Source organism: Phascolarctos cinereus, unplaced genomic scaffold, assembly GCF_003287225.1.
Source record: "Phascolarctos cinereus isolate Bilbo 61053 unplaced genomic scaffold, phaCin_HiC Scaffold_2;HRSCAF=192, whole genome shotgun sequence".
NCBI classification, from domain to species: Eukaryota; Metazoa; Chordata; class Mammalia; order Diprotodontia; family Phascolarctidae; genus Phascolarctos; species Phascolarctos cinereus.
The window spans coordinates 148,307,762-148,331,829 of NW_027555625.1; the positions used below are offsets into that span (position 1 = coordinate 148,307,762).

The 24,068-nt window shown below is 38.4% G+C and overlaps 1 protein-coding gene across 3 annotated transcripts in view; it reads left to right on the forward strand.

Annotated features, from left to right (window-relative positions):
* The window catches only part of ACOXL (acyl-CoA oxidase like), a 539,860-nt gene that overhangs the window by 411,453 nt on the left and 104,339 nt on the right, over positions 1-24,068 (forward strand). For all 3 annotated transcript variants that reach the window (XM_078149677.1, XM_020987606.2, XM_020987628.2), the window contains one exon: positions 17,855-17,942. In XM_078149677.1, coding sequence (XP_078005803.1) covers positions 17,855-17,942 — 88 coding nt within the window. The remainder of the gene's footprint in view (positions 1-17,854; positions 17,943-24,068) is intronic.

Sequence of the window (24,068 nt, forward strand, 5' to 3'; positions counted from 1 at the left end):
TAGAGTATAAGTTCTTTGAGGGCAGAGATTCACTTGCTTGCTTGTATGTGTACTCTGAGAGCTTACCCCAGTGCTGGGCATATAGGAAGCACTTAGTAAATGTGTTTTGATGCATTCATTCATTCAGCTCTTCTTTGTCTCCAGCTTTGTCTTTAGTACATTTTCTATTTCTTCACATAGCATACCAGAGTAAGAACTGTTAAAGGAAAAATGTGATGTTTTGACTGTCATCGTTAATGAAAATAATTTTTTCATGGATTCTAACTGATTTTTTCTATTTATCCATTTGTTGTCCTGGTTTCGTCTTTAAATGTTTATGGAGTGATCAGGCTTGTTTGGATCTCATGCCATAGTAAGTAAGTCCATAGACTTACCTTCCCTTTCACAGTTCTTCATTGACTTCCTAAATGATACTTCTCATAGTTTCCCCCATCTTCTTCTGTAACCTTTTTACAAATAAGCTCATATTCTAAACTGATGTTGACCTTAGCTGCCATGTGTCCCCTCACTTGGTCAGACCAGGTGTTTGCTACCTGATCTAGGTTGCTAGGCTCTCCTGACCGGTGCAGTTAGCATGCCCAGCCAATTCCACAATGCTGCAATTTCCCCTTTCTTTCATTGCCCCTGCCAAACCACAGTCGTACTCATACACACGTCCTACCCTTTTAGAGAGGCAGAGCTGACATTAAAGGCTAGGCTTCTGACATAAAAGAAAGAACGTAGGGCTATTTGAGCAACTCAAATGGTTAATGAATCAAACGCTGTGTTCTGGACATCAGTACGTCATCTCTCATTGCCCCAATTCATTTCAGCCCAATATTTAAGCGCCTACTATGTCCAAGGCTGCTTTGATGAATGGTATTCAGGGCCTTCTCCCTCTCCTGCTTCCCCTCTCCCCCGCCCAAACCCATTGAATCTTTTGTTAATGATTCAGTCTGTCTTTGGTTCCCCACTGATCACATATACCTTAGGCATGGTGGCTTCCCAATTCTGGCTTATTGCTTTGACTATAGCTTGTTCTATACTATTCCCACCTACAACAAGATATAGTTGCTTTTGCCTGCTGAAATTTCCTAGTCCCACTTCTCAGTCATGTTATAATGCGTACCATCCACCTGCTTCCACCTGCAATTACACAAAGCAGTCGTTGGTGGTAACCCCATCCTCCCAATGCCACCAGGATTTCTCTAATAAGCCCTTTGAGGTAGCCCCACGCTATTCATCTTCTGATTGATGTATTAATTGGAGACATGGGTTTTGAATTAGTCATATGAACAGCATAGGAGTCCTGTCCTTGATAGAAATAATCAAGCCTATTATTGGTCTAGAAGATGAAGGAGTCTTTTCAAGGAAAATTGGATCCCAGGCATGAGGTTGATTGGTGGGTAATTGTTCTACCTTTCTGGATTGCCTCACATATGAAAACAATAAAAGAGAAAGCTAATATAAAATATTAAGGCCATAATTAGAATTGGATTGCCTGACTGTTTGCATCATACTTTGCCTCTGGCCAAGATCATGGTTTTTCAGTCCCAGACGAGGGCTTGGGTTCATAAACACATGCCAACTTTGCCAGGCAGTATCAAGAATAAGTTCTATCCTATCTAAACATCCCATTATTCAAAGCACTTGGCCTTTTCTTGCCTGTCTAGAAGGAGATAAGTATATGGCTCAGTCATTGGCAGGAGCAGAGAGGAAACCTGATGCTGTGGCCAATGTTCTGTATCATGTAACCAGATACACTGAAGCATGAAGCTGAGTGTGCAGTGACAGGGAAAGACAGTCGGTCATCAGCAACCAGAGGCCTGTAGCACAACAGAGAGAGCCCTAGATTTGGAGTCAAAATACACAAGTCAGAGTCCCAGTTCTGTCCCTTGTTAGATGTGTGACTTTGGGTAAGTCACTGAAGTCCTTTGGCAAAGTTACAGGCTCTCTTAGAGGTCATTGAAGCTCTTTGGGCCTACCTTCCCTCGTCTAATAAAATAGGACAATAATATTTGCCCTTTTCCTCCCTTACTCATAGGATTGTCATGAGGAAGTATTTTGTGACCAATTAATACATGCTCTGTCTATCTGTCTATCCAGCTAGCTAGCAAGCTATTTCTCTCTGTCTAGCTATCTAAACAATAAAATGCTATAGAAATGCGAGCTAAGTTACTTTCTTCTTGGCCAGTATGAACTGAGTGTTGATAACTTCCTCTTTCTGTTAGCTGTTGTTCACAACTCTTTCCAGAGTAGTATTTATTCACAGAAATCAGTAGTCCCCACCTCCTCTTCAGGTCAGGATTCAAATACTAGCTCCAGCTAGTTTTCATTTTCTGTGATCCATGGGCATCTGTGTTCAGCCCTGTGATGAAATGGCCCCTTTCTTGCTGTGGGTGGACGTTGCCTGGGACATTACTCTACATACTAACACTGTTAATGTGATTCTAGGAAGGTGCTGCTTCCCTGTAGGAAAGGTGGGGAAGAGGGTGGAGTTAACAGCCAGAGGTGTCAGGAGGAGAATGACTCATTAAATCTCAAGGCCATCAGTCTTACCTGTAGCTTCAAACAGGCCAGGACTGGGGCCCATGGAAAGTTCATTGTGGCAGGAATGAAGTGAGAGGTACCAGAGGGAAGGACAGCTTTGATACCAGAAAAGACAGGTAGTCAGCCCTTCCTGAACACTGAGGAATGACTTGTGATGGGAGCATATTTATTTAGAGCCATGGGAACTGGGCTGAGGTTATGCAGAGGTACTTGTCAGCTCATATACCAAAAGACAGAGGCAGCCTTATCCGTACCAGGGGAATATGTAAGGCCAAAGGGGAAGACATAAGGAGTGAGTCCATGGTGACACCCACTTTCTAGAGAAAGATCAGGTAGGTCACCTGAGAAGATATGGCTTTGCCTATGTGAAAATGACCTGTTTAATGTGCTTTATTTAAATATGACTGTTTTCTTAATTCATTAGTAAAGCTTTTAATAGTAATACTTTCTTTTTTGGGGGGGGCTAGGCAATAGGGTTAAGTGACTTGCCCAGGGTCACACAGCTAGTAAGTGTTATGTGTCTGAGGCTGTATTTGAACTCAGGTCCTTCTGAATCCAGGGCCAGTGCTCTATCCACTGTTCAACCTAGCTACCCTAGTAATACTTTCTTTATTCCCTATTCAGGAAGGAGAAGGAGAACCACAAAACTCTCCATTAGAATGTGAGCTACTTGTGAGAATAAAGGGGAGAAACTGTCCAAGATTTCCATTTGGTTTTGAGAGAAAAAAAATCAAACTAAAAGAAAGAATTAAAAATGGGAACATAGCTATTTATTTTGAATCTCCTCTTACATTCTGCTGTGCATATCATATTTTTTCTTTTCTTATTTTATATTTAAGTTTCAATATATGTTTATATTTCTTTTCTTTTCTTATTATGTATTTAAGTTTTAATTAAAAAAGAGCAACTCATAGAAAAACAACTTGTTTAAGATAGCTCAATCACAAAATGGATATTTTAATATTATTATTAGTTATAATAAATTGACAAACTTTAAAAAATGGGAAGATAGGTGGCAGTTGTAGCAACTATAACCTGAATTACTTAAATAAAATGGTGGTTCATCCTAAGGTGGGAAATGGATAAAAGAACATGCAGTCCCTATTTCCTAAGGAAGTTTTTGTTGTTTAGTTGTTGCAGTCATGTCCGACTCTCTGCAATACCATTTGGGGTTTCCTTGGCAAAGAGTGGTTTGCTATTTCCATCTCCAGCTCATTTTGGCACATTAGGGTTATTTGACTTGCCCAGAGTCACACAGCTAGTAAGTGTCAGAGGCCAGATTTGAACTGAGGTCTTCTGGCTCTATCCACTGCACAGCCTAGCTGCCTAAGGAAGTTTAGCTGATGAAAACCAATCACCATAACAAGGAGACCCAAGAACCTAGAAACCAAATTATTCATCCAGCCCTTGATCTGCATACCAAGCAGAGAAATATGGGAGCCAAGGGCAATACTGACTTAGAATATCAACTCACTTGTGAAATCCTACTGAGAAGAGCAGAAGATTGTGGAGTGTTGCCTCCTAAGGAGAGGGAAATGATGGAAGGCCATGTAAATTCACAGAAAGCTTGGTGAAAGACCCAAAATCATCTTAAGAGTATTTAAGGATAAAATTCAAAAGAATAAACTTGGGAGACCAAAATGGAAAAGACCTCTAAAGATCTTAGAAACAATTTTCTCCATCAGCAGAAGTAGAACTACTGCATTTGGACTCTAGATGTTACCCATGAGGAAAAACACTCCCCACTCCCAAAAAAGTGGTGAGAAGAACAGCTAGACTTACCCAGGCATGCACAGAAGAGGTCCATACTGGGAGTGACTTGAGGGAGAAATAGGAAGTGGCATGTGCCAGGTGGAGTCAAATCACCACTTCACTACCCCAACCAACAGTTCCCTTTAGACCCCAATGGAGACAGTCCAAGACCTGAAGTCCAAGAATCCTGGAGGTAGCAGTGCTTCCTATAGCACTGACCTCGCTCCCATCCTAGCCCCTACCACTATTATCAAGGAATAATGGACAATCTCCACCAATGGAGAGATGAGATTATGTTAGTCCCCAATTCAATAAACTGCAGTTTCTCCTTATTACCTCCAGGATGAAATATAAAGTCCTCTATTTGGCACTCAAAGCCCTTCATGACCTACCTTCCCAACCCACCACCCACCCTTCTACCTTCTCCACCTCCCCGCAGTTTTCTCCTGCCAACCTTCCAAGTTATCTTGGGCTGGAAATTTGTTTCACTCCATCTTTTTGTGGATTCTGCTGCTCCAGAATTTGTTTAGAGTCATTTTTAAAGGTATTTGGAGGGGTTTGGGGAAGAGCTCAGGTGAGTCCCTGCTCTTCACTCCACCATCTTGGCTCCGCCTCCTTCTCCCAGTTCTCTCTGCCAAAGATCTCTGGGTGAAAGTGCTTCTTAAAGGAGCCAAGCCTTTCCCACTTCTGAATATTGTAAAACACAATTAAAGCAGTCTTTTAAACACAGTCACACAGCAATTTCCTCAATGTTACAGTCAGATTTTTTTAGCAAGTTCCTAAGCAAATCATATCTTGAAAACATACTGAAGGAAATTATTTGAGAGGTTTGTGAAGGATAGATTAGATCAGGGAGAAATGGAAACTAAATCAGAAGTTAAGATAAGAGGCAAAGTGAGGGCTTATTTGAACCTGATGATTAGAGCAGGATGATTTTGGAAATGAAATTAAAAAGAAAAGCAGACTTAAGACATGCAGGTTACTTACTGGGTGATAAAACTGTGTACAGAGTTAAAAGAAAAAGAGGAGTAGAAATTTACATGAAATACAAAAGCTCCGAGAACTAGAAATATGATAGGTCTCCTAGGAAGAGGAAATGAGGAAACAGCAAATTTTTGGAAACACACTGAACTCAACTTTTAATGTTATTTTCTAGGCATCAGTGGATATTCTCATAGACAATTAGAGGCAAGATGAGGGAGTGAGCAAGAGAGGACTAGAGATGAAGGTGCAGGAATTGTCTCCGTCTAGTGAGAGTTAAAATGATACTAGTTGAATGTGGTGCCTGTTTGGATGTATATAGAAGGAGATGAGCCCTGGGGAATGCTAATGATTGGTAGTGATGGGAAGAAGCAGCAAAGGGAACTAAAAAGCCATTGGGAGTACAAAAAGATGTAGAGAACACAGGGTGATAAAGTCTACTGTGCAGAGTTTCAACCCAGAGGGAATGATCAGGAGTGTCACATACAGCTGAGAGGTCCTGAAAGAAGGGAACTGAAAAACACATAGTTAATAATAAATCATGCTTAAATAGGGTTGTAAGGTTCTCAAAGTTTCCCTCCCCAAAAGCACGTGAGGTATGTGGTGCAAGTATTATTTCCCCCAGTTTACAGATTATTACAGAACCAATAAGCATAAAAACTGAGAATTAAATCCAGACCTCCTAATTAACTGGCTTCCCTGCATCCAGACTCTCTACTCATTGATTGATCTAGAACAACTTGGATTTCCCCTGTTCAAAAATCTTCAGTGGCTCACTATTGCCTCAAATAAAATGTATTCTCCTCTATTAGTCATTTAAAGCCTTGAGCCATCTGGCTACAGCTTATCTTTCTAGATTTAATTCACATTTCTCCAGCTCACAAACTCCCTCCCAGACAAACTGACCTATTTGTGGTCAACCTTACCCAATATTCCAACTCCTCCTGTCTTTATACCCTTGGAAAGGGCTGTTGTTGTTCCCCATACTTGACTTGCACCCTCTCCTTAGCTCCACCCCTGAATCCCTAAGTTCCTTCAAGACTTACTGCCTCTCACATGAGGCCCTTTGTGTTACCTGAATTGTTCGTTCTTTCCCCTTCCTAAAAGTGCATTGCCTTTGCTATTTAGATCCTCTGATTTACTTATCTGTGTATGTGTTTCTTCAGCTCAGATTTTGTCTTTGTCACTCTCTCTACCTGTGTCATCTTGAGCAAATCAGTGAACTTCTCTTGAGCCTCAGCTTCCTCTACGTGGCCTCTGAGGTCCCTTTTAGCTCTGTATCTATGATCCTAAACTCCTAAGTTGTATCCTCCAGCCCCAGCAGAATATCAGTTCTTCAAGCGTACAAAATATGATCTAGAACAGTGTCTTATCCAAAATTGCCACTTAATAGATGTTCATTAAACTTAATTCCGAATCTAGTGCTGTTTCCATCAGACCACAGTGTTTCTATTAGCTATCCCCAGGGAGGGAAATGGTTTGCAAACATGGAACAATTTATTACATGTCCCTGTTTCTCTGGGGTTTGTTCTAGACATGGGTTGGGGTGGGGGAACACTTACTTATCATGGTATAATTTAAGTTGCATTATAGCAAGGATGTCCCTATAAAGAGGTAGCCCCTTGGCAAATCTGCCCCAATCTCACTGGTTGATTCTCCTAGCTTTAGAGTGACTGCTCTAGATTGGTGAAAAGGCAAGGCTTATATTTCCAGGCTGTTACAATAAACAACGTTGAAAGGCAATATAGTGCTGGAGGAAGAGTATTGGATTTCAAGTCTGAAATCTTGGCTTCAGCTACAGGCAAGTCAGTTTGTCAATCAAAAAAAGCATCTATTAAGCACCTACTCTGTGCTAGGTACTATGCTATGTGATGGACACACAGAGACAAAAATAAAAAGTGCCTGCACTCAGAAGCTTACATCTTATTAAGGGAGACAATGTGTACACATAGAAATATACACAGAATATCTACAAAGGAAATTCAAGGTGATGGGGGTGGGAGTATTGGAAAAGATTGATTGTACTACGTTTGAGTTGAGCATTTGAACTGAACCTTAATGAAAACTAGGGGTTCTAAGATGCAAGGATGATAAGGGAGTGCATTCAGACATGACAGGTGGTCTGAGCAAAGGCAGAGAGGTAGGAGATGGACTGTCATTAATTGCTCCGCGTTTAATTTCCTTATCTGTGAAATGGGGGTAGTCAGGGCCATCCATAGGGTGTACATGGCCCTAGGCAAATATATTTTGTAGTGTTCCTTTCTATATAAGCAATTTTATTAAAAATGTATTACAGAATTCATGAGCCCATTAGATATACTGATTTATCAATGAAGATTGATAATAATTTGTTTTCAACATGCACCTTTTCATAACTATTATGATTTGAAATACTAAACTGTACAGAGCCAAAATGACTATCTAAATCTGGATAACTATTGCCCATGCAATTACTTGTGTTATGATTCCATGCAGTCTGGGCAAACATCAATGGTTAAAGAATGAATCTCCCAAACTGTCCTTCCTGCTATTTGTAGCACTATTCATCAGATATTCCTGGAAAAGGGTTTACACTATGAAGACTCACCTCATTCCTACACTGCCCACAGTCCCTCAACATGTCATGAATACCCATAGCTTCATTTTCATAAAGTATTTTCAGCACCACTTAATAGCTGACACCCAGAAGTTAGGATATCTCCAACAGCCCATTATCACTCCCAATAATACCCATTCCAACAAAAACTGTGTTGCCCTTTTTTTCTTTTTGTTTTTGTTTTTTTGTTTTTTGTTTTTTTGTTTTTCTTTTTAGCAACAGTGTGTGTTAAAGAATAAAACACAGTGAATAGAAACTGTATCATATATCAGGAACTCTGTTTTAGCATGTTTTTGTATTTTAAAAAAAAGGCCTTTCATGGAAGACCCTGATAATAATATTCATTTTTGTGACATAGATGATTTTAAAGATAATTTTTATTGTATCTTACACTAACAGTTAAATTGTTATTTAAAAAATAGTATCTGTTGTGTTGGTGGTACAAATAAACCAGAGAATGGAATAGTGATACTGTGTTGACATTTGGTAGTGCTCTGTTTTTTGAAGCCTTAGATACAAGGCTTTCTCAGAATTAAAATAGTAATCACTTTGCATTAAATATGCAGAATAAATCAAAATCATAATTTAAGAAAACGAAATCAAGTAGAACTTATGTCAGTTATTGATAGAAACATCGTCTTTTAAATGTTAAAATAGCGCAATACTTTGTTTTTGCACTACTGTTTGCAACAGTTTAAATATACCAAAATGTGAAAAGTACAAAATGAAGATATTCCAATCTATATACAAATCATCCAGCCTCTAAGGTACTGTGTAACAGAAGACACTATTCTGTACAATATGATGTACTAGCATGCACACAAACTTGGATGGAAACCATTAGTCCCTTCTTTAAATGAGAAAACTTTAAAATTTAAGCTTATTACAGTTACAGCCATAACACTGATGATTATGACATATTTTTAATATTTTATTTTCCCTAGGTACATGTAAACACAATTTTAACATTTTTTAAAATTTTGAGTTCCAAATTTTGTCCCTTTCTTCTTCAACTCCCCTCTCCCTGAGACAGGATATCAGTTATACGTGTGCAATCATGCAAAACATATTTCCATATTAGTCATGTTATGAAAGAAGACAAAGACCCGAAGGAAAAACAACATACACACAAAAAAGTGAACAATGGTATACTTTGATCTGCATTCAGATTCCATCAGTTCTTTCCCTGAAGGTTGATAGCATTTTTTTTTATCATGAGTCCTTTGGAATTGTCTTGGATCATTATATTGCTAAGAATAGCTAAGTCATTCACAGTTGATCTTTGTATGTTATTGCTGTTACTGTGTACAATGTTCTCTTGGTTCTGCTTACTCCACATTGCACTAGTTTTTGTAAGTCTTTCCTGAAATCAGCCTGCTTGTCATTTCTTATAGCACAATAATATTCCATTACATCTATATATCATAACTTGATCAGCCATTCTCCTGTTGATGGACATCCCCTCAATTTCCAGTTCTTTCCACTATAAAGAGAGCTGCTATAAATAATTTTGTACAAACAGGTTCTTCCCTTCCCATCCCACCCCCTTTTTAATCTCTTTGGAATATGGTCCTAGTAGTGATATTGCTGGATCAAAAGGGTATTTTAGTTTGACTGCCCTTTGGGCATAGCTTCAAATTGGTCTCCAGAATGGTTAAATCAATTCACAACTCCACCAACAGTGTATTAGTGTCCCAATTTTCCCACATCCCTTCCAAGATTTATCATTCTCCTTTTCTGTCATATTAGCCAATATTGATAGGTGTGAGGGGGTAACTCAGAGTTGGTTTAATGTCTCTAATCAAAGGTGATTTAGAGAAATTTTTCATGTGACTATAGACAGCTTTGGTTTCTTCATCTGAAAACTGCCATACAATCAGGAAATGAATTGTAGGCTTAAAGATTTGACTCAGTTCTCTATATATTTCAGAAATGAGGCCTTTATCAGAGACACACTATAAAAATGGTTCCCCAGCTTTCTGCTTTCCTTCTAAACTTGGTTGCATTGGTTTTATTTGTGTAAAACATTTTTAATTCAATATAATCAAAATTATCAATTTTATATCTTATAATGCTCTCTATCTCTTGTTTAGTCAAATTCTTCCATTCTCCATAGATATAACAGGTAAATTATTTCTTGCTCTCCTAATTTGCTTATGGTATCACCCTTTATGTCTAAATCATGTACCCATTTTGATCTTATCTTGTATATGGTGTAAGATGTTGGTCTATACCTAGTTTCTGTTATACCATTTTTCAATTTTCCCAGCAGTTTTTGTCAAATGGTGAGTTCTTGTCCCCACACTGTGGTCTTTGGGTTTAGATTATTATATATTTTCAAAACAAATTTGAAGAAATATTGGTTAATTTTGTGAATTATTAAGAACTTACTAAAGCATTCAGAATTTTTAAGCGGCCAATGTGAGACATATTAGAAATTCTAAGAAGCAAATAAGTGCACATCTGAAGAGGTTTAGAAGTCTTCTGAACTTCTAGAGAGGTGAGAAAACTGGAGGAATAGGGTGGAAGAGATACTTTTAAAAGGGTATGTAGAAATAAGATTAGGAGGGTGGAGGGAGAGAAGAAAAGAGAGGGAATTTTAGATGGTTCAGTAAAGTAAGGAATAAGAGGGAAAGGGGGAAAGATAAGGTAATAGGGATTGGGCATAAAGAGAGGTTGAGATGGAAAATAGTGAATAAAAATAAGTTGTAGGGAAATTCACAAGTGGTAATTATAACTTTGAATGTGAATAGGATTAACTCAACCATAAAATGAAAATGGGTAGCAGATTCATTTAAACATCAGAATCCAACAATATGTTATTTATAAGAAACACATTTAAGAATGTCAGTAATTTTAGAAAAACTTGCACAAAATAATTAAGAGAGAAATGAAAACCAAGAGAACATTGTATATAGTAACAGTAGTATTGTTTTAAGAGTGACTTTGAACAAGTTATTTTGACTATTATAATTACCCAAATTAAATATAAAGAACATATGAAGAAAGACTATCTACACCCAGAGAAAGAACTGATAAATAGAGGTATGTATAGGACAATTTTACATATGTATATCTATTTGTGTCTAATGGTAGCCATCTCTAGGATGGGGGGGAGGGGAAGAATTTAAAAAAAGGACATGAACATGATTCTGTATATGTTTTAAAAATTTAAATACTGTTACTGTTGTGTACAGTAAATCTGTGGTTTTATATGTAAACATCTTTTTTATTGTACTATGTTATGGAAATACTTGTTTTATTCCATAAAATAAAATTAAATTAAAAAAGAAGCAAATACATGATATCAAAAGCAGTTAACTGAGAGAAGATGCTACTAATTTGGTTGCTGAGTCATTTCAGTTGTATCTAACTCTCAGTGACCCCTTTTATTGGATTTTCTTTCGAAAGATACTGGAGTGGTTTGCCATTTCCTTCCCTGGCTCATTTTACAGATGAGGAACTGAGGCAAACAGGGTTAAGTGACTTGCCCAGGGACACATAGCTAGTAAGTGTCTGAGGCTGGATTTGAACTCAGATCCTCCCGATTCTAGTGCCCATGCTCTATCCACTGTGCCTCCTAGTGACCCATTCTAATATCAATATTTAAACATTAGTATTCTCAAAGTGCAATATAATAGATTTTCATGTTGTAAATCTGAAATGTACAGAAGATGTCAAAAGAAAATCCTTAAATCCGGCAAAAATGTTTTGGCAATTACTTCAGTTCAGAAAGGTGGAATGTTACTGTCAAGGTTATCCTCGCTAACACTTTGTCCTGTGACTCCCTGTCAGAATACCATCAATGAACACATTTCTCTTATTATGTAGTATTTTGTGACAATGAATATGGTTCTTTGAATATCGTTCACACTTACCTGAGTCTAAAAGAGTAGTAATACATATGCTACCCACATCAGAAGCATGTTTTGAGGATCAAATGAGATAATTTAAGTAAATCACATTACGACTATAAAAACTTTTAACAAGTTTCAAATACAACTCAGTTTACAAAAAATTGGGTTCTGTGATATATATTGTAAAAAAAGTCCCATTCTGATGCCAGAAAATTGGCCTGGCATAGTGGAAAGAATACTAGATTTTGAACCAGATGGTTTTGGTTAGATGCCTGGCTTTGCTACTTACTACCTGTGTAACTTTGAAAAAAACTACTTAACCATCATAAACCTCAGTTTCCTCCTCTGTAAAATGAGGGGATTAGATCTGATAGCCACTGAGAACCCTTCCAACTCAGAATCCATGATTCTGATCTTCACTGTATTGTGGAAGTGAGTTTAGGTTCTTGGAAACTGGAGCACCCACAGAGTGAAAGCCTGATGAGGTCCCATCAAGATAGAAATGTTTCAAGAATAGTTCCTGGGACAGATTGGAGATACTCTAACCAAGTGCAAAAAGGCTCATCACCTAACAGTTGTCAAAGGAGAAAACATTTCTGGCCCGTGATGATTCATGAAACAGATTAAAATATAAAATAGCCTTCAGACTTCTTTAGTTCCCTCCCACCTCTGTTATGAGGGTGCCAAAGTTTCAGAAATGGCCACACAGAGTGCTAAGAATCATTGCTTTTTTTGACTGCCTATAAACAGCATTTTGTTCATATGTAAAAGGTTTTATTTTTCCCTATTGAACAAGTGGGAACACCAAGGAGAAGCTAATTCACCCCTCTTCTCCCTAGACAAGAACCTGGAAGACATACTAAGTAGAGAGACAGGCTACAATTCTCTTTGGGAAGGAGGATGGAAGTGGAGGAGTTGGCTTCATTACACACACAAACACAAGAACCATTCTTTCATGGGACACATTGCAATGCTCCCTATTATCCTGAGCGAAAAGGGCTGCTATGAAGAATAATTGCAGCTTATTAGCCAACATCTTTGAAGAGGTTAAAGCAGTAGAGAAAATCAGTGAAGAACTCAACCAGATTCCCCTAAACTAAGTCTCTTTTTTTACCTTAGCTATCAGCGACTTCCATATGAAGGCAGGCATAGGAGAGGAGCAGAAGTCACTTTGGAAGTATCGTTGGGGATCAAAAGAAATGAAAGAAGCCAAAGGCCTCATATGTAAAAGCATCACAGCTGTCTAGCATAAATACTGTCTTCAAGGAAACAATAGGGAGGTGATGGATGTGAAAACATAAAACAACATTAACCAAAAGATGAAAATAATTGTACCTTAATAGACAGACAATGACTAGTTACTGATGTGGTAATCATTTCAAAATCTACTTCCTTTGTTCAGTCAGATCAGGGAATGGTTATAGCAAAGATCAAAATCAATACCAAATTGGAAACAAAAGAATAAATGTAAGGGGGAGATGTCACATATGATTATAGTAACTTTAACCCCACCTATTTAAATAAGCTGTCAACTCCAAAACTGGAAAATGGACAAAAGTGAAGACAGTGATTTTGATTATCATTGTTTCATCAAAAAGTCTAGCTGATGTAAAACAGTTGACACAACACAACTCCTCCAAAATCCCAGAAACTCTGTCAGCCATCAAACATTTGATCTTGTTAAGAATAAGTAAATGTCGTCCAGTGGCAATGCCAGTTTAGGGTACAAGCTTATATGCAAAACATCATAAAGTAGGAAAGGGTAGAAAAAATAAACAATATCACAAAGCAATAAAAAGCATTATAGGGAAAATGGGGCCCTAGAGATCTTGGCATGATAGCTAAACTACACCTAGTAGAGAACATTTACAGAAGAAACTAGAATGAAGACATTAAATAAAAGTGAGACAGAGCAGGTATAGTGGTGTTTCTATAGTGACCTAGCCTCATCAGCAATGGAAAGGAAACCACTGCATTTGGATTCTACCACTTTAGTACCTAATGAACAATGAGAGGAAGTGATGATGGCATTTAAGATGCAGATGAGAACTGATGGACCAGAACAAAGATGTATCTAAAAATCCCACCCTGTGGCAAAAAAATTTTAATGACATTCATGACATCTCCAAGTGCCAGAGATTCCAAAACAATGTAAAGAATCACAAACAAGTTTTCTTACCAAAAGAAGACATCTAAAACTTCCAATTCCTGTGCCTATTCAAAAAAAAATTCTGTAAATCTTTATGAGAATGGTCTATGCAGACATCAAGGATATTTTGGATGAAAATCTAAGAAAGAAATAAAACTTTTGTAGACAGCTTTGTATAGCAGACCACATCTTTGCTCATAAATGTGAAGAATTAAAGATTAAAGAATTAAGGATTCACATCTATCACCTCCCTGCTTCACTGTGTCTACTGTTTGTCAGTTACAAAGAGAGACAGAGACAGAGAGAACTTGGTAGAGCAAAATATGTGTAAACTCTCCTCAAATAAAACATAGTCCATGTACATGGTAAAATCATGTAAAATTCCATGTGAGGTGTGATCACTACAGTCACTTTGTTCAATGATCCACTAAATATCAGTATGAAGCAAGGTATCCAACAGGATGACATATGCTTATCAAAGACATTCTCTTGAACAAAGAATTCAGGACTCTTTCTAGTTCATTTTGGAATTTTGTAAGAAGCCTAAGAAGATGAATTCCCTACTGACAGATTCTGGCGACTGTCTTGTTTTTTTGGTTGCACTGAACTCTAAAACACTGCAAAGTCTTCTGCATGAGATCTATGGTCACCCCTAAAAAATCAATCTAGTCGTACACAAAGGAGAAATAAAGGAGGTGAAGAATACATGTTGCCAAGATTATGACATGAAGTTGGGCAGACAACCCATGGAGTTAGTCCATCAACAACTACATCATAGGCATGTGCTATAGCTGAATGATTAGCAAGGCCAAAAATTGGATAGAAGGACATTAGGTTGAATGTTAGCTGGAAAACTGGGGAGCTCTTTCAGTGATTTCAAGCTGTTCGCTTCCACAAAAGCTCACCACCAGCATTTTCTAAGTTATGGCTGCAGATCATAGAGCACCATCAGTTCAAATGAATTCCATTCGTAGATGACCCACAGAGCAATGGAATGATGCATGATGGAGATGAGCAGATTGCACTATATAAACAATGCTAACTTGTATACAAGTCCTGACATAAAAGACATCATATCATAAGGGGCAAAGGAGGAGGGTCCAGCATGTATTTAGGAAAGATAACAGACAAAGAAGTCCAAGCACTGATCTGGTAACCTCAACATATTATAAGAACCAGAAGAAGTCCTTCACCATGTTGAATGGATTCTTTAAGGAGTATTTGTGGAAAGACACAATCACATAGATTGAAAGGGCATAAATAAGTTATCATCTATGTGAGTGGAGGGTGAGAATCCACACTGATGACATTACATATCCACTGAAGTGTTTATTGTTTTAGCAACGTCTGCCTATACTGAATTTTAAAAGCCTTTGTTCTCCTTTTCTAAACGTTGGAAGTTTTCACCAATAACACGTATCATGTATTCTTATATACTTAACTACTTTGATGGCCTCACATACACAGTCCCTTAATTGTAATAGAACTACAGCTAGCAATACACAGTGAGGTTATGTGGAATGAAACCAGACAGTAGTCATGATGACCCATTCCTTTAGATCCACTTTCCAATTGGCATGGGCTACCAGAGCCAAATCAATCACATGGCAATCCACATCGGTTGTCAAGACCAAAATGTATGGATTGCCTACAGGCATTTGTTCGCTGCCTGTAGACAGAGCTGAACTCAAGGGACAGTCCAATTTCTCTGTCAGTAGCCTCCCTGTGCAATAGGGATCATCTTAGCCAAGCATAAACCTAGTGTAAGAGCCAAGCCTTTCTTTCCCTTCTCCAGCACTGAGTAATGACTGCTTTCATGACCGCACATGGATGATTGCCAACCCTGATGAGGTTATATTGAATCAACTTGAGTGGGGTCTTAAAGAATATTGATGTTAACGTATAAGGAAAAGCACTTAGAAAACGACTGGCTGGCCTTTATGAGGCCATTGCCCTTAATTGGAACATTTTTTTCTCCTTGTACTGTTTCTTGGGATGGAGTCAGTGAGCTTTCAGTATGTTATTGACCTCGGTAGAGTTTCCCCATCTGAAGCCCCTTCCCCGGGCAGTGTTCTGCATTCCCTAGGCAATTCTCCTGATGCTAATTTTCTCATGGTCAGTCCAGTGAAAGCTCATCCTGCAAACTGAGTTAAAAAGTCTCCTGTTTTTATTTGGAAACATTTGAACAGGTTTTTTTTTCATTCCTTGTCTCTCATATATACTACCCCTTTTCTATTCTTGTCCCTTCTTACCCTCACCCCCCACCCCCAGTTTGGCAGCAGCAAATTAAGAAAGTATATTCTCAGGCGAGACATTTCTAATTGACCACAAGCTTGAATTTCCCAGTATTATATTGAGAAATGTGATGGGGATGTCAAGGTTCTCTTTCTCCAAACTCAAAAAGCATTGGTAGCCAACCACAGGTTACCCCCATCTGCCAATGTGTTTTGCAGGCCAGTTACTTAAGTGGCCAACTTCTCTTCCCCTTTCTTCTTTAGTTTTAATTGGTGACACAGGGAACCATATTTATCCAAGTGGCAATGACAGAGATAATCATTCCCTCTACTTTAACATAAGGGGTCATGAGTAGAGAGTGACTTGTGGGGAAACAATGACATTGTCCTCAAAACTGTTCCACCTACCTTACATAGTAATACTAAATTATACATATACTGGAGACTTAAAAATGGTACTATAGTTCATCAGAACACAAAGACACCTCAGTTATACCTAGGGCTTTTCTAAAGGTGTTGCATCAGCCATGCTGCAGAAATCACAAAAATGCAAGAAAACAGGTTTTCTCTTTAATTCTTACACCCTTTACAATTAACAGCATTGAGCAAAATAGAAGAGCAAGAACCAAACAATTCCTACATGCCCATTCACTTTCAACTGCCCTCCTCTTAATGAAAAAGAAACTAATATCGCAGGCCAAACATTTTTATATCCCTAGTAAACTGTGAGCTCCTTGAGGTCAGGGACTACTTCATTTTTGCATTTGTATCTGTAAGGCCAAGCATGCTGTTTCACATGTAGTAGACTCTTCAATTTAGATTGAATACATAAACCTAATGCTAGGTTCCTGGGATTGTCATAGGAAGTCACAAGGTACAGAGTTAGAAATTCCAAACTTAACTCTCTTGTTCTCAGGTCTGTTGACTATTTGCCTCATTTAAGGATCAGCCAGCAACTTCCAGAGGATATTTAACTTACACTAGTGATTGTGGTTTTATCTCTCCCTTTCTTTATGTATCTTTTGGTTTTATCTATTCTATTCACATTTCCCCCTTTTTGCTACCCCAGTTATTATGGCACCTTGCATAGCAGGCAGGCACTCAATAAGTCTTTTTTGAATGAATGACACCTGGAAGTCTTGATCCACATGATTAAGATGGCACTTTGTACAGAATAATTGGATGACAAATTGCCCAATTCCTGAGTTGGGACAGTTAACAAACAGGTAGAACTAGTCTGAAGTCAGTTAATTCAACCATCAAACAGCTGCTCCCAAGAACCCATGCCCCAGAATGATATTGTTATTGTTTACTATGGCAACATATAATTCCTCCTCCTCCTCCTCCTCCTCCTCCTCCTACTAAAGCTAGCATTTATATAGAGCTTTAAGGTTTGCAAAATGATTTATATATATTATCTCATTTTATCCTCACAACAACCCTGGAAGGTAGGTGCTATTATTTTACCTATTTTATAGATGAGCACACTGAGGCAGACAGAGGTTAAGTGACTTGCTCAGGGCTACATAGCTAAAGCAATGCATGTCTGGATTTGAACTCAGACCTTCCTAATTCCAGGACTAGCAGCTTATGCACTGTGCTGCCTGTTCAGAATTGGGAGATTCTCTATTGACATTTAACTAAGCTAATTAGTTCTGCTCTATCTGCATATATTATTCCGGTAGCAGCAATAGTTTTAAGAAAAAAGAAATTCTCAACTATTTAAGGAGCCATTTTCCTTCTGTCAATTTGACAGGTAATGATCAAGAAGGAGGACATTTTCAGTGCCTGGAATTCATGTCTTCATCATGTTGCTTCCTTGTCCCTGGCGCACATACACAGAGGTCAGTTGGTGTTTATTGAATTTATAATCTGTGAATGACATGATGATCCTGAAGGTTATTTGAGTAACATGACTTTCCCCATTAGGGACATGAGTGTTTCCAAACATGAATGTCCCAGTCCAGGAGTGAGGCATTTCAGTCAGAGACTTGGCAAACCTCTTGGAGAGCCTAAAATGTTGACTTTGAGGCCCCTGAATCACTTACTGAAGTTAGGACATGGGACTTTGTGTGCTAAATGAACTGATATTCAGCAGGAACAGCTAGCAGAGTGAAGCTCGTCAAAGCCAGCGTGAAGAGCACACTGAACAGCTCACTTGACATAACTTGAAACAATAGAATGTTCTACCAGATGGGAGCCAGTTGGAAAAGAGCCACGTGGCAGTGAGCCCGAATCACATCACAAGAAGACTGCCATTGGTCAATAAATAAATTCAAGGGCATATGTACAGATAAAGGGAGATTGTTTTAATAGGGTCAGTGCCTGAAGAATTTTAAGTACCAGAACTAACAGCTTAGGCCTAATCCTCAGGTTAGTAGGTAACTTGTTCAGCACTTTAAATAACATTCATTTCAGCCTGAGAGAGCACAAAAGAAAAAAAAATCTAACATGTCACCTAATTTGAACCTAAGTAAGAGCCGTGGAAGAGAGGAGGAAGGCAGCAGATTACTATCAGAAAGAGTGTTTAATTTCAGAACCAGTGGGTAAAAATTGATAATGACTTTAATGGGAGGGGGGAGGTGGCAGAGAAGATGAAATGGCAAAATATTGTCAGTATTTAGTCCTGAGAGATTTCTGAAATACATATAGGTTAGAAATTCCCAGTTGACATCACATCTCTTTTGAACATTTTTAGTTAATTATGTGGTCTCCAGATGGAGACCTGTTAAATACTTAGAAATGTGGTTGCCGTTAGACAGAAATGTTAAAGAATGACTCTCAGGTGTCTGTGCCATCACAAGAAACATGACAGTCAAGGCTTGAATAAAGAAACCAAAATCCAGGGACCACAGAAAGAAAAAACAGCCTAGTTCCATTACCTGAGGTTTCTACACATTTAAAACCTTACTCTTACCATGTAAGAGGAAAAGAGAGTGAGCCCAAACTAGATTGATTTCAGTCTCTGAAAGCCTTAAACTGATTAACCACGAGGAAATGCCAAGTGTTTGATGTTGCCAAAGCACATACAAAATCAAAACAGATTCCAGGCCATTCTACTTGGCTAACAACAGCAAACAAAAATGATTAAATGCCTTCAGGAAATTTATCTAAGGAGTATTAGGCTCAAAGTCAAGTGGAAGGGATTCTGACCTATCAGGTAACTGCAGAAAAACTAGACTCTATGCTGTTGTAGCATTCAAGGATCCTAGAAATGTACTAAAAATAGAAAAATGGGTTAATCATAGTAATAGTTTTTTAAAGATAGGAATGCTCAGAGCATGTGTAACAATCAAATGAAGAATTCCCAATAGACAGTGATGAATTTGCTCAAGCAGCTGTTAAATTCAAACTAGGAAGAAAAGCATCCTGAAGAGACCCCCAAAGGAATTTGGATCAGGAATACAAGTAGTCAGTCTGACTTGGGTAATCAAAGCCCAAGTAAGAGAGAATACAGTGAAGAAAAAGGAAAAGGGAGAGGTTAAGGTTGAGAAGGACAGTGTCCAGCATTATCAAGGGGGAAAGATCTGAAGCTCTATCAATCTCATTAGGAATATAATCTGGCATGAATGTTAACTAGTCTTCAAAAGCTGAAGGAGAGGAATATTTAAAAATACACATTTAGAACAATCCAGAGATTTCAGTATATGCTAGAACTGAATGAATCTAAAGCTAAAAGGGACCATAAACATCATCTTAATCCAATTATCTCATTTGATAGGTAGGGAAAGAAGGCCTAGAGAATTTAAGCGACTGCCCAAGTTCACACAGGTAGGATAAGACAAAGCCAGCATTCAAACCCAGGCTCTCTGACTCTAAAACTAGTACTTTCCCCGACTTTGTTCTCCCACTGTAAAATTAAACCTTTAGGGGCAGCTAAGTGGTGCAGTAGATAGAGCACATGTCCTGGAGTCAGGAGGACCTGAGTTCAAATGCGACCTCAGACACATAACACTTTAACTAGCCATGTGACCCTGGGCAAGACACTTAATCCCAATTGCCTCACTAAAATAAAATAAAATAAAAATTAAACCATTAAACAGATGAATGATTATCTTCACAACTAAATACAGCTACCATTTCTATAGTTTGTTTAGTTGCCTAAACAAACAAACAAACAAAATAGCCCTGTGAGGTTATTAGCTACTTTTTTTTTTCAGATGAAGAAACAGGCTCAAAGAGATTAAGTGACTCAGCTATATCATGTAGCTAGTGTCAGGGATTCAAATCAAAGCCCAATGTACTCATTCTTCTTCATCATTCAGCCTTTTATACAAATTTTCCCTTATATTTTTCAGTTCTCATAAGACTTGTGAGATTTATACCTTAGAAAGTAGAAAGCCCCAGTCTTGGTCCCTAATAAAAGAGTTAGGATGCATTATTAAAAATAATATGTATTTATAATTAGAATGTATAATAGTGACAACTTCATCCCATCAGAGGATTAATTTCTAAGCTCCCTGGAGAGTGCTGTTTGTGAACCAGGGTTTTTTCTCTTGTTATTAAAAATTCAATCACATTTATTATTAAGGTATTATACCAACATCTTCAACCAAAGCCATTCTTTTCAGTATTTTTTTTAACATCCTCAGCATTTTCCCAGTCTGTTTTTTCTCCTGTTGCTAATAGTGCTATTCCTTATAAGAGCTGCACCCAGACTTGGTCTCCACGTTAGGCATTTATCTTCTCTGGGACATGCTCTTCACCATCCCACGTGTGTTGTAATATCATGCCAGCTTGGGAAAAGAAAATGCCATGACCTCAAATAAACTTACACAAGTCCTGCTTGAGTTTACGTGCTGGTAGGAAGTATTTGATCCATTCCCATAAAATAGATGGAAGCCTGATACAAAACCTTTCAAGTTATTACAGTCTTAGTTAATCCATGAGGGAAACCTGAGCTCCTTCAGGGGAGCCAGAGGCATGGATCATTAGGGGAATATCAGCTCCCTACCACTTACCATCCCCTCTCTTCCCACCCCAACCCCACTCGTCCCAGTCTTTTCTTTCTATTATTATCATACTCTGTTTCTTTTGTGAAGTGGATCTGATGCTTATGCTGGGGGATGTTTGTGACACGTCTGACATTTGCTAGTTATTTGATCCTGGGCAAGTCATTTAACTGTTCTGACCCTCAGTTTCCTCATCTGTAATAGCACCTGCCTCCCAGGGTTGTTGTGAGGATGAAATGAATGAATAATTATGAAGTGTGTAACTCAGTGTATTGGCCATTATTATTATTAATGAACTGGATGCAAAGTGCTTTGGAAACTTGTAAGCCGCTGGGCTTAGCTCCTACTTTTACTCTCTTGCCTCTCCTCTAGCTGCTCACAGGTCTAGAGGGCCTGGAGAGAGGTGGTTGCAGCTCCCAAAGAGGCAGAGGGTAAAGAGGGAGAAAAGGAGTGCTAATGGAGGTTGTCAAGGCTTGGACTTCTTTCTCCTTTAACAGCATTTAAAGCAGAGGAAAGGGGAAGGGAACGAGATCAGAAGGCCAAGGGACAGGGTGTGTTCAGTTGAAGTATTAAACTGCTTTTTACCCCTCTGCCCCCAGCAGTAGGTGCCTTCAATAGGGAGGGTAGAAAAGGAGTTGCTAGGAAAGACTACAGAGTAGTCAAAAGAGCCCTCGATTTGTAGTCAGGGGCCATAGGTTCGAATCTAGATCCTGCTACCTCCTAAACCTCGTGTAAGTTTTGTCAAGTAACCTTACCTTTCTCAGTTTGTTTCTTCATCTGAAAAAACAAGGGGGAATGGTGTTTACAGATTTTTATTTTGGAGTCCATGAACTTATTTTAAAAATATTTTGCTAACCAAAAATTTCTTTTTCTTTTTTTTTCTTTTTGCTTTTTGGTGAGGCAGTCGGGGTTAAGTGACTTGCCCAGAATCACACAGCTAGTTATGTGTCCAAGGTCGGATTTGAACTCAGTTCCTCCTGACTCCAGGGCCAGTGCTCTATCCACTGCACCACCTAACTGCCCCCACTATATTTCAATATAATTGACTTCTTTTGTAATGCTATGTATTTTATTTTATGCATTTAATAACATTCTGAGAAGTGGTAGATAGACTTTACAAGACTGCTAAAGGGGTCCATGATAGGGAAAAAAAAAGGTTAAGAACCCCTGGTCTTTAAAGTCCTGTCCAATCCTAAATGATCCTGGCCAATCTCTCAGGATAGGCTACAGTTCCCACAGGTTTCCTATGTATCTTGTTGCAGAATATATATTGCAAGTCAGCATCTATTCCTGGTAAATATCACTATCATACCTGAATTTAAGAATTATCATTTCAAGTATTGCATAGTGACCAGGAATGGTAAGTGCCCATGTAAGTGTTTGCACACTTCAAAAGGGTTTAATGAAAACAAACCCAAATCCAGACCTCTAATATTACAGGTCCCGGACAATGCAAACAAAAAGGGCCCTCCATCCTGCATCCTCTGCTGGCATGTGACAGCTACAGGGATTACAATTCCTTTCTTACAAGAGGAAAGCCAGGATGGCCTTTTCTTTGAACCATCCTTATATGTGCTACGATTTGAGAGATGATAGCAAAGGCAGAGTTGAAACTCTAAGTGCCACTTCCTTTGTTAGGCAGGGCCATATTTGGCCTCTGAGGCACTTTGTTCCAAGTCATCAGCAGGTCTCTTTTGTAAATGGCTGTACTCCAGAAAAGCCTCATTGACCTTAGTGCATTACAGTGTATAAATACTTGCTTTGTCATACTCTTAGAATGCTCAGGAAGCACAAGATGGGAAGATTTACCTTTTAAGTTGTTGGGTTTTGTTTTGTTATTTGGCTGATAAACAAAATAGAGGCCGTTTAAAAATGCTTCCAGGCCTAAGACTAAAAGAAGAAAGAAAATATGTTTTTAAAAGCAGTACAGCCTAAAATTGTGCTGAAATTGAAGGATTTGGGCTATTTTCCCCCTTTGCTTTCTCTTATGAGGAAGCTACAGGCAGGAACTAATCTCAAAATTGAAGGACCCTTTTTTGTTATTAATTATTTACTGCAATAAATAATAGCTTAATAGCATTTTAATAAATTTTACCCTACCAAATATTCATAATCTCCAAACTACAGGAATTGGAAAACTTTCTAAATAGAGAGACCTCACAGAGTAGGTCAAAACCACGTGGGAAGAGAAGGAGATAGGTATCATACATGTTGTCCTACCTGCTACTGGGGTGATATTTACAGAGGGTGAGATTACATTTATTCACTGCAAAAAGTAGTTATTTTATTCCTTCGTGTCTGTCGAACACTAAATATAAAAGAATAATTTAAAAATAGTGATTTGTCCCAGGATATTTCTATATGAATCCCTTTGAAATAGATAAGGAGAATGACATGAAGATAGTAATAATACCTGGTATGTATATAGTACGTTCATTCAATACCACTTATTAAACACCTACTATGTACTAAGCATTGGGCTAGCAGATACAAAGACAGAAATAAAACAGTCCCTGCTTTCAGAAAGCTTTACCAGTGGGGAAGGGAGAATTGCAACATGTCCATAGATAAAGTATTTTGCATGCATTATCTGGTCCATTGGATTAGATAAACTGGTGCATGTTATAGTCAACAAACATGTGCCAAACACTGTGCTGAGGGCCGGGGATTCAAAGAAAGGCAAAAACTAGGTCATTCCTCTCAAGGAGCTCATATTCTAGTGGTGAAGACAGCATACAGAACCCTTTCTATGTGTAAGATGTCTCTCTACCTATGATAGAGATAGATAGATCTGTAGTAAATGGAAGGTGAGACTCCTATGGAAACCTCAGTTTTATCCACAATATTCACATCATTTCAATCAAATGAGACCTTGAGTTTTCCCCTCTCACATCTTCACTGTCCCTCCTTCAGAGCAAGAATGGAGTGAAGGTTAAGTTTATGTGGGCATTTGGGCTTTAAGTGCTCTCTCCTAGAATGCCTGCCTTCCTCCTGCCCCTGAATGAGAGTTGCTTCTTT